The sequence below is a fragment of the Gouania willdenowi genome, chromosome 13, assembly GCF_900634775.1.
Source record: "Gouania willdenowi chromosome 13, fGouWil2.1, whole genome shotgun sequence".
Classification (NCBI taxonomy): Eukaryota; Metazoa; Chordata; class Actinopteri; order Blenniiformes; family Gobiesocidae; genus Gouania; species Gouania willdenowi.
This window is the reverse complement of record NC_041056.1, coordinates 39685001-39703534: the sequence shown is the minus strand read 5'-3', so window position 1 is coordinate 39703534 and position 18534 is coordinate 39685001. Positions and strand designations below refer to the sequence as shown.

General features: G+C 37.4%; 1 protein-coding gene across 5 annotated transcripts in view; it reads left to right on the top strand.

Moving 5' to 3' along the window:
• Window positions 1-1864: 1864 nt before the first annotated feature.
• LOC114474715 (inositol polyphosphate 5-phosphatase K-like) overlaps window positions 1865-18534 on the top strand; it is a 28725-nt gene continuing 12055 nt past the window's right edge. For 2 of the 5 annotated variants that reach the window (XM_028465190.1, XM_028465188.1), the window contains exons 1-9: window positions 1865-1981; window positions 3533-3620; window positions 11092-11196; window positions 11282-11390; window positions 12840-12956; window positions 14302-14477; window positions 14592-14703; window positions 14828-14937; window positions 15042-15068. In XM_028465190.1, the coding sequence (XP_028320991.1) occupies window positions 3550-3620; window positions 11092-11196; window positions 11282-11390; window positions 12840-12956; window positions 14302-14477; window positions 14592-14703; window positions 14828-14937; window positions 15042-15068 (827 nt within the window). In that variant the 5' untranslated portion in view covers window positions 1865-1981; window positions 3533-3549. Of the gene's footprint in view, window positions 1982-2992; window positions 3224-3532; window positions 3621-11091; window positions 11197-11281; window positions 11391-12839; window positions 12957-14301; window positions 14478-14591; window positions 14704-14827; window positions 14938-15041; window positions 15069-18534 lie in introns of those variants that run through there. The other 3 variants (XM_028465189.1, XM_028465191.1, XM_028465193.1) reach the window with 3 other exon arrangements.

The window sequence follows — 18534 nt, the reverse complement described above, 5'->3', positions numbered from 1 at the left end:
AGACTAGTTTTTAAAACAACAAGAACTAAAAGGCTTCAAGGGAATAAAATGATCAGACCATGAACAGAAAATGCCACTCGGGAGCTCCTTGTTAAACATCCCCTCAAAGACGAGCTCCCTGTTCACCAGGTCCTCCTCTACGTTCTCCAGCGCTCACTGGTGGTCGGTGAGTTCAAGTACCTCCCACTCAGCCTGAAATACAATGGAGGAAGATCATTTTATAAGAAAACTACTGCGGACATTCCAGGAGCTCCTGCATGATCCTAGACTGGTCTTCCCCTGTGGACATTTGATTAGAAAGTTCATTTGAATGAAACCGGAAAAAAAAATACTCTTAAAGGGGACATATCATACTAAATCCACTTTTTTAGCCCTTAAATGCATTTTGTTGTATATTTAGAGTGCTTAAAAGTACAGAAAAAATCAAATTAGTCTCTTCAGGTGCTCCGTAGATATCTTTATATTCTGTTTTGCTCATATTTTTCAATCTGTTTCGATTTTTCTATTCTCTATTACGTTTTTTGAACTATTACATCACAGTATTTGCAGCGGAACTGCCAAATTAGTACATCAAGTCCAGGTCCAACACTTCGAGCAATCGGCCATTTTTATTTCTCGCTTTTATTTTGTAGTTCAGGTGTACTTCATTACACTGTCTCCCAGCATCAGAACCTTTTCAAAGTGCCTGGTTGAGTTTTATTTTTCACGGAAATGTACCCACATCTGTGGGTAAGATCATTTTTGTGTGCGCGAAGCACTTCAAGGATGACTGCTTCATCAACCTCCACCAGTATAAAGAAGGATTTGCCGAAAGACTTTGTCTGATTGAGGGTTCAATTCCTTCTATCTTTGGAGACGATGAACAGAGCACTTCGGTAAGCTGTAAATAACGCTAAAAAGTGTGATAAGACGTCCCTGTCATTGTTTTGTTAGCATTAGCAGTTGCACCGTCTTCATATGTTAGCGCTGTGCGCTCGTTTTAGATCCTTGATGATATAGCCTACATGATTTAATTTAAGTCTAAAGTTTTCATTAGTCATTTCATTTTGTAAATAACCTCTGAATAAAAAGTTTATGCGCCGCTACATAGCCGTATCTCTTCTATCAAACTACAAAAATGGCCGAGCAGGGTGACGTTGAACCGAGAGGGGGCGGGGTATGAAGTGTCTTATTTGCATTTAAAGAGACAGCACCAAAACGAGTTGCTCTCAGAAGCACATCAGAAAAGGGGTAGAAAAGGGGTGGAGCTATAATAATGAGGAATTCAGACCCAAGCATTGCAGTTCCGCTTTATATTGACCATAACTGTATGATTTATATGTAAAAAGGAAGGATTTAAAACCATTATATGTCCCCTTTAAAGGCCGACTGAAAACATCAATCACAGTATTATAACAGTAATGAAAATTAATAAATTTTACAGTAAAATAACGGTAGGTAAACACATTTATAGAGACACTGCTGCCTGTAATTTACTGTTAATTTACATGACAATTTCTTCCAGTGATAGACAGGGTGCGTCTCACGGTACTTGGAGGGATTGGATTTTGAGCAGAAAAGCTCTCTATATTCTGAGGAATTGTTGTGGTGTGGAATTACAATCTCTGGTCTCCAAACTTACTCAAGAGTTATCTGGATTCAGTGAAGGTGTTTGTTGTATGCATCTGTATAGGGACTTCACTAAAAATGAAATCACAGACATCAGCATGTGTGTACAGTATGTTTCACTGGTTAGCTATTTGAGCATTTCCTGTCTCTTAAGAACCAGTATTTGTGTGTAAACAATGAGAATAAACGGTACTGTGCAATGCATGTTTTTGAAGACGAGTGCTTTTATTTTGAAGCGCAGAAACAGCTTTGCTGAAATGGGCGGGGCGTCATGAGCAGCTACTGTAAGACGTCACACACAGCTTTACACACTGTAAACCTCCAAAACAAGAAGAAAAAACACCAGTAAAGTGATACTACGTAAACACAACAGGTAGTGTACAGTAACTTCTGACTCTTCATTAAAGTATGGACTGTTTTACTAAATGTTCGACGGTAAGCTGAGGCTGTTTGTTTACATCGTGTCAGTAGGTAAACCATAGACTGTAAAAAGAATGCACGGGACAAACTCCTGGGTAGATGAAGCTTTTAGTTTTAGAGCTCCCCCTGCTGACTGGCTGCAGTATAGGTTAAAAAACCCGCCTCCTCAATGAAAAAAAAACTGTTCAAAAGTTAAAATACTCGTCACATGATTTTTTAAAAAAAAAATCTAAACTCTGCTGTGATCATTAGTTAGTATCACCCTACATTGTGTTGACGTGCTCGTTTTCCGGTGACGTTTGTTTTAAATAAGTTATTTGAGGTTGAAAAACGGGATATTTTCCTATTTTCCTTTTATTATTATTATATTTTATTATTATCTTTCTTTTCTACTATTGTCCTTCTTTTTACCTTAATTTTTTTTTATTTATTTATTTTAATTTTTATTTATTTATTTATTTTTTATATTATTATTATTATTATTATTATTATTATTATTATTATTATTATTATTATTATTATTATCTTGTTATTTTATTGAGTTTGCACATTCTAGTCTAACTACTGTTTATATTTATACTTATTATCATCTTTTCTAGTTGATTGTTTATTATTGAATGTTTTCACTATTGGAGAGAGCACAGTTGACCGAGTCAAATTCCTCGTGTGTACAACATACACTTGGCGAATAAAGATGATTCTGATTCTGATATTACGTCCAATATGACGATGATTGACAGCTGCAGATCTTGCGTAGCTCTCTTTGTGAATAGCAGTTACGTCATGAAGGAAAGCAGAGACGCCATTTAACTAGATATTTGAGTTGAAATCTATCGTGGTTTTGTACTAACCTTTGTGATCTGAACAAGACGTTGGTAGATATTTCAGCGGAAAGATATTTATGTTTTTTTGGCGTAGCTGGGCTATAGCGTAAGACAACAGGGCAGTACGCTAAACGGGCGGGCCGTGTTACCAGGGCTCCTCCCACCGGATCCCACTGCGCAGACTCTGGCTCCAAATGACGTCAAATTTGCAAGATGGAATCGTGTGTTACATTCTCGTGCAAACGGGGTTAATGAACAGGTTTTAGGAGTTAATAGTGGGCGGTAATGCTCCTTGCCTTGGTTGCCAACTGCCGTAAAACTACACAGAAGAAGAAGAAGCAGCTACAGCGCGCGTTCACTGAGATAAACAGGTTAGCTTCTCTGTAGCTTGATGAAGTTTTATATTGTGTGTGTGTGTGTGTGTCTGTGTCTGTGTCTGTGTCTGTGTGTGTGTGTCTGTGTGTTGTGAATGGATGTTTGTTGTGTTATTTATTTACTGTGTTTATTGTGATGAATCCTTTCAGAAGTGTGTGTGTGTGTGTGTGTGTGTGTGTGTGTGTGTGTGTGTGTGTGTGTGTGTGTGTGTGTGTGTGTGTGTGTGTGTGTGTGTGTGTGTGTGTTGTGAATGGATGTTTGTTGTGTTATTTATTTACTGTGTGTATTGTGATGAATCCTTTCAGAAGTGTGTGTGTGTGTGATGGAGGAGGAAGAGGAGCAGCCATCAGAAGTTGAGCTGAAAAAGGGACGCGATGAGGGACATAAGTTCAGGTTTGACTCTTTTATTTTTTTATCTGTTTGTTTGTTTTTCAGAAAATCTGCACGTTTATGTCTTATGTTTAGCCATCTTTATTTATTTTATTTTGCAACATTTGTACAAGACAATGACAAAGACAACAGTGTGAGATGCTGAAATTGTAATATAAATATGTATATTGCGTGCGTGTAAGTGAAGGGGAGGTAGAAGAAGAAATAATAAAAATTAATAACTGAATTGGAATAAGAAATAAAATAAAATTCAAAGAAGAAAAATAAGGGTTAGGGTCAAATAATTGACGACGGAGAAAAAAAAAAAAAAAAGCAGATACAGATAAATAACAACCATGAAAGGTGTAATTATTAAATATCAATAAGAGAGAAAGAGGGGCCCAACTGAGCAGGCACTTGGAGGACTCAAGAGGGGTACAGGGCAAACTCCCCCCAGACCTCCTCTTCTCCCTGTTCCACCTTTTTTTTTCTTTCGTTTTTCTGTCCTCCTCCTCCTTCCCTCCATCTTTTTTAAAATTCATAACCTATCTCTATCCAGGCCTTCTTGGATACTCTGGCCTGCTACTAGACCCTGTCACAAGACGGCCAACCCAGAGCTGCCAGAACCCCATAAGGAGGGCAGCTTTCAGTCCAGACCCTATTGGGAGGGATTCTGCCTTTTTGTGTTCTAATAGTTCACCTGACAAGGAAGGGCACAAAATTCATGGGAGGTGAAAAAGTGCTGGAAAAGAAGGATCACGTTTATCCAAAGCAGGGGTTCTCACACTTTTTAAATCCAGGAAGCATTTAAGATTAATATTAATAATAATTATGGTTTGGATTTATGTAGCGCTCTTTTCGTGGAGACTCAAAGCGCGTACAAACCATTATTCATTCACACCAGTCACCCACATCAGTCATACAGTTGGTGGTAAGCTACACTGTAGCCACAGCTGCCCAAGACAGAGGTTTCATTTTTTTCAAGGATGCCCTCATAATTCTCACGTCTATTAAACCCAATTTTTTTCGAATTTTGATTGTAATCACGATTTTGGTTGAAACGATTAAATAAATTTGATCGTCGGCACAATGTACATTTAACTCTGTAGTAATGTTTTTATTTTGTTATTTTAAATTATTGGGTTGATTTAAAAAAAAAAAAAAATGTTTAGTATAATTCTTATTTAAAGCTTAATTTTTTCATATTGCACTGCAATAAAAACAGATTTTTTTCTTAACATGATATATTATTGTGACAATATTGATCTAAAATAATCGTGATTGTCATTTTGGCCCTAATTGTGCAGCCCTACCCTGAATTCTATTGGAATAATCTACTCTTAAAATGTTTTACTTTCTAATTAAATATTTATTATCTTTGTAGTAGAAATGAACTAGTCTGTATATAATCTAAGATGTGTTTAATGCAGGGTTTTCAACCTTGGGGTCGCCTGAAATGTCTAGTATTAACAAAATAAAATAATTGATTAATATTGTATTTTTTAATTTGTATAATTATTTTATCTATTATGCACAATTGAAAAAAAAACACATCACAGAAATAGACATACAGTAAAAGAAGAGGCAGAAAGCTCAGCGACCTTAAATGATCTTATAATATTATGATTATTCTTTTTTCAAATTTAAACACTACACATTTTCAAACAAATGTATTGTCTCAATACTCTCACTTTCTCAAATATAAATCCAATTTGTATTATAAAAATGGGGTCGTGGCTGCCTCTCGGCTTGGGATCTTGGGGGCGTTCGGGGGGCTGCTTGGCCGTGGGGTGGTCGCTGGGGGCCCCTAGATTTCCCGCTCTTTCTACTGGCCCGACTGCTTCTTCGGGCCCGGGGGCGGCTCATGGGTTTTGCAGTAGCGGTTCTTGGAATCACATTTGTCATGGACGCACCGGCCTTGGGCTGTGGGATAACACTCATACTGGGCTCAACCATAGACACGTTGTTCCCAAATACCTGTTTTATGGAATTTCCACTCACTTCCTCCTCTGCTCACAGCCACCACCATTATTCCTAAGCCGCACACTGGTCACCAGACTGGCTTGATAACACAACAATAAGCACAATATACACAACCACAATTTCACATCGCATCACTTGAAACTTATTGACTACTCCCCACCCATTCGTTTTCCTATCTTGTATCCCTCCTCCCTGTTAACTCCCCCCCCCCACCCCCCTCACCCTGGTGTAACACTGCCCTCTCTTTTTTACATCCTCCCTTTAATAAAGTATTTACCCTTCCCTAGGGAGGGCTGGTGATGGTCACAATTATGCAATGAAATAAATTCATTTATTTAATTGCAATAATAAAATATGCATTGCTGTTAAAAGATTGCATTTCTTGTAGTGTTAACCTTCAACAGCATGTGCAGACAAGGTGAAAAAAAAAATAAAATAAAGAATGGGGTCGTGACCCGAAAAAGTTTGGGAACCACTGGTTTACTGTTTCATCAATAAACAAAATATGTGTACATCCATTTGCAAAGATATTTGCACGATTTCATAGCCATTCAGAAAGCCATCGCACTTCAGTGATACAACAGTGTGTCGTGTCCATTATGTATCATTTATACTGTACACTACATGTACCACATATGGAGACATAGTAAAATGCTTTAAATATGTATATATATATTCTGGGAAGAAATAGTCATTTTAATATTGTCACAAAAAAAATTTGTATTGTAAAACAATATTTATTTTCCACCTTTATCATTTAGCTGAACTTACAGTGAAATGTAGATGAACTCCAATCATGTGGGGGCACTGCTTACTGAAATTTTGATTTTAACAATTAAAAAGAAGGAACAATTTATAAATGCACTTTATTCATTGCCCAGTCCGAGGAGTAAATCGTTATGATTACTTTTTGGACGGAGTGAAATACCACATGGTCATGGATTTTCAGTAACTTAGATTGAATAAAGAGATTAATATTGTGTGCTGAATATTCAGTCTTACGTATAATTCTTATTGCTCGTTTTTGTAATAGCAATAATTGATGTATGAAAATTTGATAATCATTTCCCCACACTTCAATACAATAGGTGAGATAAGGAAGTACTAAGGAACAATATAACATTCAGAGAGCATCATGGTCCAGAAAATGTTTAGCTTTGTTCATCATTGAGATTATTTTTGAAATGTTACTTTTTATGTCTGATGTGGGCTTTCTATGTCAGTTTATTTTCATTTTCTCATTGGATATTTTCTATTTTTATTTGTATTTCTGGGTTACAATTAATTTATTATGATCCATTCAATTTTTTTATTTTGTTAAAGGTATTGTGGAGGATGCTATTTTGGCGTCAAATTCCAGGTGGATAATCAAGACTATTGGTCCTCCAAATTGTCAATCATTCTGGTGATATGTTTACGTAAGGCCATCGTACGTGCTCGTCCCTAGCTAATTTTCACTTGCTGCGCATGCACACTTTTCACTTACCGATGGCGAAGTGTGACATTGTGGGAAAAGTGCAAATATTTTTTTGGAAAGTAAGCTTGTATGAGCGATGCCGACACCAACTTGTAAACAAAGCTGTGCATGAAGAAAACTAGGCTCGTACACGCTCTCTCGCACACGTTTAATAGGTGCTCCCTCTTGGGAGTGTTGCGCATGTGCATTTTTTCCAAAAGTGGAGAGGGCTTTTCTTTTCTAATCTTCGGGAAAATCTTCCTCTATACCTTTAAGTTCTCCATTTAATGTACTTATAAGTTCATTATAATTATTACTACTGTAGAATATATTTGTGTCATCGGCAAACAAAATTATTTTTCGTCATTTAATTACATTGAATAAATCATTAATATAAAAATGAAACAGTTGGGGACCCAATACTGACCCTTGGGGGAGACCACAAGCAATACCAAGTTCATCCGCTATATGATCACCTATTTTTACATACTGTGTTTGTTCCTGACAAGTCCCAGCCATTCCTCCTATTCCATAATTCTGTAGTTTATTCAGTAAATTTACGTGATTTATTCTATCAAATGATTTCTTTAAATTCCAAGTGCATATTTAAGTTTATGGTGAAGAGAGAATACTTTTTGTTTTTAGCATTTTCACTTCATGTTTGATCCTTTTTACTCCTTTATTTACCGACGGCTTAAAATTAATTCATGCTCTCCATGGTATTATTGAAACTTATTTAATCATTGTTAGTAATTTCCAGAGATGGCTTCATTGTTGAGCTTGTAGACAAAGTAATTTCTTTACATACAAGAATATTTCATCCTTTGGTATTTGAAAGAACTGAAAGTAAGCAGCATAAAGGCTGTTTTCGAAGCCCAATTGTTTGACTCATTTGGGGCTGATTTTTGCTCCAGGAATAAAACCCTGTGTCATGTTTTCCTCCCAGTCAACAGATCAGTCCACATTCTAGTAGGTGGATTAGGTTGCTCAACAATACACATTTCATTCGGATTTAAGCAAAACAATGAGAAAGAACCCTTTGTTGCTCAGCAGCTTGTGAAGGAAAATAGGCCTTTTTTAATACAACGCATGGTTTCCACATTTTTAATTGGCCTAATGTTGAAATGTTTTATACAAGGAGTGAAAGAACATTATTGTGGAACAAAGAGCACTTTTATACAAACTAAGTAGCCATAACCACAGCCAGGCATTGCTCACTTCACTTTGGTTTTTGGTCTGGAGAAAGAAGGACGACCACTCCTCAACTGGGAGCTTTTACTTTTTAAACTCTTTCCCTCCTTCAACACACACGGTTGGTTTTATTTTTTGATCTGAGTGGGGATGGATGAAATCGGTGAGCTTTTTGGCACGCAATGGCGTGGTCGCACAGATAGCATTTCCAGTGATGCCACCCAGTCCACTGGGTCCAGACTAGCCCTGCGTCATCGCCTCCACCAGCTGATGACCTGCGTGGAGGACCTGGACCCCACCCATGAGCTGCATGATAAGATGGTCAAGACCCTTGAAAACGCCTTCTTCATTTGTGGCAGGACGGCTACTAGACCCAAAAAGGACAGCTTTAGGTGGAGAACCATGAAGCCCAGATGTTTATTTTTCTTCTTTTCCTCAACAGAAACAAAGTCTCTCTATGTTTTTTAATGTCTTCCCCCTAGGGTTCAGCATTCTGCTGTATTACTAAGAAACAATAGTCACTTCTGACTTTTGGCCTGAGAAATTTTCCATGAGAACTGTCACCGTTTAGTTCTGAGAGAACTGGAGAAGGAAGACTGATTTACGTTATGTGTAAACTGTCAGTGATGAGTTAGCTTAAGGCGCTACAGCCATGCCTAGAACTCCGTTATGAACAGAACTTGAAGAAGGCCTTTTAGAGTGAAGTTTGTAATCTGTCTTGTGATGCAGTTGGTTTGTTGGTTGGTAGAAGAGGATTCCTATAATATGTTAAGGTTTCATTTATTCAGTTAACTTTTTTCAGGAAATGTGGTGTCTGTTGATCACTTTGATGTGTCCTTATGAGCACAGGCAAAACGGGCTCCTCGGCACACATGGTTTTTAGGATAAACAGGGAAAAAAACCAACTACGATCTGTCACTAGCAATAGCACCAATTTGTGCATTATTAAAAACAAATTGTAGTTTATGGGTTTTATGATGAAGAAATTTGTGAAACAAATGTTGCCACAATACAAACAGTTATAGCTGCAGTATATAATTTTTTTGTGTGTTATTTCGTCAAAAATCCATAATTACCTTTGAGCATATTGTAATCCAAAGTGTTCTGAGTGGACAGTGAATATTTGCTTCTTCTCCTGGTTCTGTAAATGAGCTTTAGGAATCCAGGAGCGTGACGCTGGAATTCTACCAACAGGCCGATCCCATGATCTGTTTTAAGCATTACTATTGGCTGCTCTAGCTGCTCGTTAAAGGTCTATGCGCGTTTACGATCTGAGAGTAGGGAAAGTCCCATGGCATTATATTCCAGCAGAAGCCTCCATCGCGGCTTTTGGAACAGCGGTTATGTGGCAAAGCAAGAGGAAAAAAGAAGACCGAGGTGGAGAAGCCACAGAATAAAGGCACAAACGTGTTCAGTTGGAACAGACTCTGGAGGTCCCTCTGACTCGGTATGTGGGGGACTGCTCGCGATCCGCTTTCAGTCCGTGCGCAGTCTGCCCCACATAGCGAGTCAGAGAGAGTGATAACAGACGGGATAAATAGCTTGTAAACCTAAGAGAAACATCACTAAGTTGGAGAAAACAGATTCATTCATCTGCAGTGTGGATGTGGGGTGTGTCTGCTCTGATCAGTGTGTGAGGAGCAGCTGTGGCTGTGAGCCTCTTACTGTTCTCACAGCAGCGAGTGAATTGTATTTTCATTAGAAAACTCACCAATAACACAAGATAAAGTCCCTACATTTGTTACTAGTTTCTATTAAGAAAAAAGTTGTTAAGCGCTCCATATTTGTGCACATTTGCGCAAGCAATAACAGGACCAGTAAGTTTCATTCAGGAGGGGAGGGGGAGTGTGGAGCCCCTCACAATTCTACAAATTGCAGCTTTAAGGCTCAACCATACTCAGGCGGACACCCGCGAAGCGGAATCCGTCAGGCCAATTAAATGCAAAGCTCAGATTTTACGACCGTGCGTTGGTAGTTGGTGTCACACAAAACACTGCTCGGCACTGTATCAACCTTAATTAAATGTAACACCGTCCTGTATTTTACCGCCTGGTAAAACAGAGCAGGAGCGATGAACACCAGTTTAGAGGAGAGACTGGCAGATGAGCTAAGACAGTAGCAATACCTTTAAAACACGTTCCAGGAATACAAAGACTTCAGATAAGCGCTAAGAATCATGGGACATGTAGGATTTTAATGGAACTACTACGTGGCAGTGCGCCCTAGTATGTAAGCTCTGAGGAGAGCGGACAGTTCACGCAGAGTCCGTTATGTGCGCGGGGTATGCCCAAGTAAGTTTCAGCCTTTAGATGTTGGTTTGAGATATTTGTTAATATAATCATTATTATTATGAGAAATAAATATGGTAAATTAGATTAGATTTTATTATTTGTCATTTATTACCACACAAAAGTACAGAAAATTGGTACCGATTCACAGGTACCGAGTATCAGTTAAAAATGTGAAAGGTACCCATTGCTATCAGGAGATCAAAGTACATTTCCTAAAAAAAGTTGTCTGAATAAATGATACCATAACATATGTTGTTTATTCAGACAAGGTTTGTCAGGAAATGTTTATCTCCTGACGTGTTTCAACTGTTGACTGCCAGTCTTCCTCAGAGGTGATTGCTTTGATGTATCCTACAAGGATCTCATAAGGAAAGCATCAAAGCATCTTCTGATAGCTTCCATGTGTCCCTTTCAGTTCTTTCTGGGCATGGCCATGAAATACCTTGTCTGCATAAACCAAACCTTAACATTTATTTCTTAAAAAGGAGACATGAACTTACTGGAAGATTCTTATCGTTTTAAAGCATATGGTCCTGCACCCAACAGCTTGTTTTTTTTTGTTCTGGACCCTTAGGTTACACATGGTGACATGGAATGTAGCCACGGCTGATCCTCCAAACGATGTGACCTCCCTTCTCCACCTGGACTCCCCAAAGAGCCCAGACCTCTATGTTATTGGGTAAGCAGGAGCACAGACCGTGTAATGACTGCAGGCCTCAGTAAGAGGATGTGTAGCTGATTGATAATCTGTGTGTTTGTGTAAGGCTGCAGGAAGTGTCCGCCGCTCCGTTAAGATTCTTGTCGGACATCACATTCGACGACTCATGGAGCCAGATGTTCATGTCTGTCCTAGCACCACGGAAATATGTCATGGTACAAACTGCCTAGATACAAAAAGAGCACATTAAATTGCCTTTTGTATGAAATGTGCTATACACAGAAATCTGCCTTGCCGTACAGCACCCTCACTATCACCTTCAAAGTTAATGAGACCAGAGAAAGTCAAATGGTGGCCTCAGGCCACATGTACCAGTAGTGGCCCAGTATGGTCAGTGTATGTTGGTGTCATTGGTTTTTTTTTTCTTCAAAAAGGAATATTTAAAAAAAAAAAAAGAAGTGGTTTTTTTGATTCTCATTTTAAAATGTAAAATTAAAGCATTTTTTCTTTATCAGGTTCAAGAAAGGATGAACTAAACTTTAAAAAACAGTTTAAACTAATTCAGTTTTTTCTAAAATAAAAAAATAAAATGTTGGAACTTTCAAAGTAAGAGCGCGTTTGAGGATGGTGTTGTGTAGGAGAGGGAAATAATTTTTGCGCTGCTGTGTAACATTAGTTGATGGACATGGATGAGAAATTATTTTTCCAAAGCAATTAAAGAGTGTCTCAGTGAAGAGGACAGAAAAAACCTCTTCTATAACAAAAATACAAGCCATGATTTTCAAAAATCATGTCATAGTACGGTTTCAACGACATTGTTTTGTTTCTGTCTTCTAACATTTTTATTTTAAGAAACAGAAAATGGAAAATCAACCGTCTTTTTTTAAATATTTGTTTATCCTTTCTCGACCCTGATTTTAAAAAATGCCTTAATTTGAACCATAATTTTTCATTTTAAAATGAAAATCACGACTACATTTTTTTTGGTTTTTAAGGTTATTTTCTGAGTGGAAAATCTAATGACCGAAACATGCACTAACGCAGTATGGAGGTAAAATCAAAAACCTCACAAACCCACACGTTTTACTAATGCTTGTGACAAATAACTTTCACTTTTTAGCGCTATAGCTTTGTGCCATGTGCAGTAGATCCACACACAAATGCGAGTAAACTTTATTAGAAACGTATGTTAGCTTTGCATGAGTAAAACGTGTGAGTTGATGCGGTTTTGGCATGAATTTACCTCCATATCCCAGCTCCAAGCTTGTGAAAAGAAAAAACAAAAATAGAACGCTTTACTTGAAGCACAGGTGTCAAACTCATGGCCTGGGGGCCAAATCCGGCCCTTTGAAGCATCCAATTCGGCCCGCAGGAGAAAGTAAAAATGACAGAGAAAACGTGTCAATGTGTAAATAAAACTCACCAATACATGCAGGGCCTCACAGTTTTCCCGGTGCTTACATTGCATGATTACAGTAATTTTTAATGTTAAACCTTTGAAAAAACCTTAAAATTCTTACAAAATCCTGGAATTTTCCCTGAATGGTTACAATATATTTCCCTTCATTAAAAAGGAATTTGTCACAAAATCTAGGAACTTGAAGGTGAAGATCCTGTTGGGACTGATATCAGTCACTTTTCTGATCTGTGTTTATGTATTCTAGGTGTCCTCCATAAGGATGCAGGGTCTCCTGTTGCTCTTCTTCTCTAAGCTGGAGCACATTGCTTTCATCAGAGACATTCAGACTATGTACACACGCACAGGCCTTTTTGGCTACTGGGTGAGTGGGTAATACACCATTATACTGAAAGGACACCGAAATCATGAATTTATTTTTGGTCAAAAACAATATCATTACCCACAATTCATAGAAAGCACTAGTTCCACACATTGTTGCAGTTATGATAAATGAATGTCCCAGTGACATTTTCACTGGCTTCCTTTAAGGCATGGTTTCTGAACCTTGGGGTCAGGACCCCATCGCAAGACACTGGGAGGGGGTCCCCAGATGCCTTTTCGCACCTAAAGTCTGTGGCCCACTTAAGATCAAACTGCTCCATATTTGGTGTTCTTACCAGAGGTATAAAGAGTACTGATATATCCAACTCAAGTAGAAGCACCGTTACTCCCCCCCCCCTTTATTGTTGGTAATAAATCTTGCCATGGTTCCCTTGCATACATTAAACATCTCATGTATAAACTTAAAAAGGAAGTGACCAAAACTATCACAATTAATTTATATTCCACAAAGGCATCTGTATAAAATAAAAGGTTTGTCAAAAAATATTTTTTGAATAAAATAACACCAATGGATTCAATAAAAAAAAAAAAAAAAGAAATTCTCAGGGTACATTTATGAACTCTAAAACTAAGAAAATAAATGCCATTTAATGCTGTTTTGGTGCTGTGCATTACGTTTAATCTGATTGGTCGTCTATGATGTGATGTATTTGATTGTTGTCTGGTTATTTATTGATGTATTTGTAGTTTCACAATGTCCATTGATCATTTCAAAACAAAAAATATGAATCTGAATGTAACAAATGACTTTACGTCTTTTAAAATGTTCCTAAAAAATTCCCTTGCTTTAAGCACAAGTAAAACTTAAGAATATTTGCATTTCCTGAAGAAAATTAGATTAAATTAGATAGACTTTATTAATTCCTTGGGAAGGCTCCGTCAGGGAAATTACATTTAGAGCAGCATTACAGAAAGAAAAGCTAAGCAGCACACATGGTTGAAATAATATATAAATACAGAATATACGAGAAGAAACCAGAATGTATATAAATAAATGATAAAAAAATAAACAAACAAAAATTGCAATTGAGAATGAAGGTGCTGGCCCTCGTCGCACTGCATTAGTTTAGCATTAGCTAGCATTTGCATTAGCATTAATTGGCATTAACTAGCATTAGCATTACCATTAGCTAGCATTAGCCTTGCATTAGCATCCTCACTTATTACTGATTTAGAAATGTACTGAACAAAGTACCCATAAAAGCTACTCAATTCCAGTAACGTGAGTACTTGTAATCCATTACTTTCACCCCTGGTTCTTACATAGTAAATAATTCATCATTTTTGACGTGTGATTTGTCAAGTTAAAGTTTTTCATCCTTCAGGGCAACAAAGGGGGTGTGTCCATCCATCTGTCTCTCTACGGCCACGTTCTCTGTTTCCTCAACTGTCACCTGGCTGCTCACATGAACTACGCCTCAGAGAGAGTGGATGAGTTCGAGTACATCATGGACTCACAAACATTTGATGGCAAAAAGGCTCAGAGAATAGTCGATCACAGGTGAGAAGATGCACTGAGGAAAAAAATCCACTAAGTCCTGCACTTTTTAAGATTCTCTCTCTCTATCTTCTTTTTTTTTCTTTCTCCGGCAACCTGGTTCTGCTCCTGGTCCAGACTGGTTTTCTGGTTTGGAGACCTAAACTTCAGGATTCAAGATCATGGGATGCACTTTGTTCGCAACTGTATAAACAGTCAAAACTTTAAATTACTGTGGAGTAAAGACCAGGTGAGATCCCTGAGGGGTCTGTGCACGTCATGTGGTTTAACTAACAAAGCAAAAGCCTGACTCTGTGTGTGTGTGTGTGTGCGTGCGTGCGTGCGTGCTTGCGTGCGTGCGTGTGTTTTTCCAGTTGAACATGATGAAGCAAAAAGAGCAGATCCTGCAGGAGTTTGAGGAAGGCCCTTTGGACTTCCCGCCCACTTATAAGTTTGATCTAAACTCCGACACGTATGATAGCAGGTAAATGTTTTATCAATGAGTTCATGAATAAATCACAATCATTTGTCGTTTTTCTGTTTCCAGTAGATTCTATGTTTCACCCCCTCCTTTGTTAAACTTCACAGGTTCTACAGGACATGGTTTGACTTTAAGTAAGAGGCCAAAGCATTTTTTTTTCCACATGTAATTATGTTTAACTGCTCACTCCTATGCTTACTTTACCTCATATCTAACGTATCTAAACTCTTTCACTCACCTTTCCATAAATGAAGTCCCAACGTATTTTAAATAGGGTTGGGCATCGTTTGATTTTGAACGATTACGGTTTTGATTCCGATTCCTAACGATTCCCGATTCTGATTCTTTTAAGAGGCAATTGTACAATGTATATTGGATGTATATACATTAGGGATGGGCGATATAAACAACAAATAAATAAAGCAATTCCAAATTAAAGTGAAAACAGGTTCCTTACAAACACAAATTAAATTGAATACATCAACACTGGAATCTGCTTCAGTAACAGCATTTACCGCTACACATTTAAAAATATGCTGACTCAAACAGCTCATGGCCTAATATTTTATGGAATATATTTGTGCATATGGTTCCCTCCATTAGTGTTAGTTTGTAAGCATATCATTTCCTCATTTATAATGAATTTATTTTCTAAAAGAAGCACATGGAAAGAAAAAATAACTTGAATAGTGTTTTTACTGTTTAATATAAACCACTACTACTGAAACTTATATCTGATAATTTACCATTTACCATTAATTACAGAGAGCAGTGCTAACAGGATACTTTGGTGTAACAGTTAATTAATTGTTACATTAATGTCTTATGGACCAGCTTAGTCTTGTTAATCTTGTTAAATTTACATAAAAAAATATTGCGTTTCACAAGTTGGGACAGATGAATAGTGACGTTAGTATAATGCTAAGTTTTATTTCACACGATGTTTGACATGTTAGCTTTTATCCTTCCATACAAGTGTAAAATCTGACCATGAAGAAATCAGTGGCTCTTTGTGGTTTGATGACAGTAATGATGCGCACTTACATACAGTATGTCATTAATGGGAATTTAACGGTGGGAATGTTTTTGACGATATATCATAAATGATAACATATTGCACATTCTTAATATACATGTATATATTGTATACAGTGTACAATGATCATGTTGGTCGTGCACAACACATCTGGAGATTAATCGATACGATTCGGTATTTAGATATAAATGTGCGTGATGCGAGTGTATCAATTCAGTGTGCATTGGTACAATTTACGGGTGAAATCGAGATGCATCGGTCACTGCGTGCCTGCATTAGTAAAATCCATGGTTGCATCGATTTTTTTTCATCCATCTATCATCCATCCATTTTCTGACCCGCTTGTTCCTGTTTTCAGGGTCGCGGGGTGATTTTTTTCATGTTGTTTTTCATTCTATCCTGTGTTTCCGAGGCACATTGAATGCACCACGTACTTTGTGTTTTGTTTTGAACACGGACTAGCCGGGAAGCACGTTGGTACTGCTGTCACGGTCTGAGTTTACCTTGTGCTGAGATCAATAAGAAAATGAATTCATGCTACTTCCGCTTAGCTTTTTTCTACTTCCGCCGAGCTGATTAAAAATTTAACTTCAAAGCTAAGGTTCAAAGCTAATGTTTCTTGGGGAAAAATGTACAACTGCTCATTATACGAGGCAGGAGAAATATGTTTTATATGCAGTTTTTTATTAATACATGTATTGAGTTTGTATTAAAAAATTGTTTTATAATTTATTAAATGCAGTTTTTTTTTATTTCTTGTATTCTGTTTGGATAAAAAATAAAGCACATGTTGGAAAAAAGATGATTATAATAAAACTTCATACGAAAACATATAATTTTTTTCCCCTAAAAACATGATTATATACATTGCAGTAAATAACAGTTAACCTAATGTAACTTTTATTTTTTTTAAATCAGTATAATCCAGCATGGGTACATCTCAGTACGTAGCAGTCACGTATTGAGATTTTAAGAGAATCTCAGCACGGAGGGAAACTCAGACCGTGACAACGCAACTAAGTTACAACAACACGGATGTCAGTGAGAGCAGCAGCAGCTATAGAACAGATTTATAACACACCTAAAAACTTAAAATCAGCTGTAAAAAGATGGTAAACTTGACAAGAATCATGTGGTTTAAAAAGAATGCTGTGCTGCTAAACCTTAGACAAACTGAGGGGATTACTCGTATCGATACGCTGACCCTGCGGGTTCTAAATGTGAGCAACCCATTCCTGTTCCTTATGTTAAATCTGGTTCCAAATCCCAACTAGGGGTGGGTGATGTGAGAAAAATATCATATCACAATTTTTTATTTGTTAAATCACGATCACTATTTTATCACGATTTTTTTCATTCAAATCATTTAGACTATTTTGTAGTTATTTACCAATAAAACAAACCAATTCACCTTCTCAACATCATCGCCCTAAATGGAGCAAAGGAATAAAAGATCATTTAAGACAAGGTCATTTTCAAATAATTTTTAAAAATGTATGTAAGCAGTTTATCAAACTGGTTCCAAATACAATTAACATCAAACAAAAAGGCTGATGAGTTATTTTAGTCACACAGTCTTTTTACATTGTTTAACTAAAGTGGTGTAGCATTAGCATTAGCAATACTTGCTACATAACAAGGCAGCATATCAGTCTAGTGATTTCTATTTGTTATTGAGGTAACACACTCATATTAATAAAATCCTACTTTAATCAGTGTTTGAACGCCTCATTTCACACAGTTTAGACAATCATATCTATTACAAGATAAAACGTTACTGCTTTGGTTACATTAGGCCTGAGTGAAATGGACCAATATTCATATCTCTAAATATTTCCTCAAAATGGCAATAGGTGATATAAACTCAATTTATTATTTTTTTCAATAGTTTTACAAGAAAAACAATAATGGGTCAAAGTCAGTGGAGAAAAATGCCACAAAGACCCTTTTATTAATCACTAGCAGCACAATAACAACATTTTGTGTCACTTTTGACTTTTTCCTTCATTGTGTGATTAAATTCTGCTGCGGAACTCAGAACTGATGGAGTTTAACAGACAGACGGACAGACATCTGCACTGAGCCTCTGACAGACAGACACGAGCACTAGCACAGTAACTGTGTGTCCGTGCACTGGGGGGGAGGGGTAGCGGAGCGTACTTCATTGTCTGTAACGCTAACATGCTGACTAGCAAATGGTGTGATTTGGCAGAGAAAAAAACCTTTGGATGTTCTGTGTATGAACTACAGACCTATGATGCAGACACTTCTTCGTTGGTGTTAGGCGGTTTCTTCTTCCGGTCGACTGACTGGGTACCGAAAGTAGGAATCAAAATTTTAATATTTGAAAGATTCCAGGAGATTCGGAAAGTTATTCCCTCGACCATTCGATACTCGATGCCCACCCTAGTTTTAGGTTGTGTGTGTGAGTAACAAACAGGCAGCGACAACTGTTGGTTTTTCTTCAGATAACTATCAGATTTGACCCAATTAACACAGTTATTACTTTCTCCAAGGAGGAGAAATATTTTAATCCTCGTTTGTCCGTCCATTAATGTTTGTTA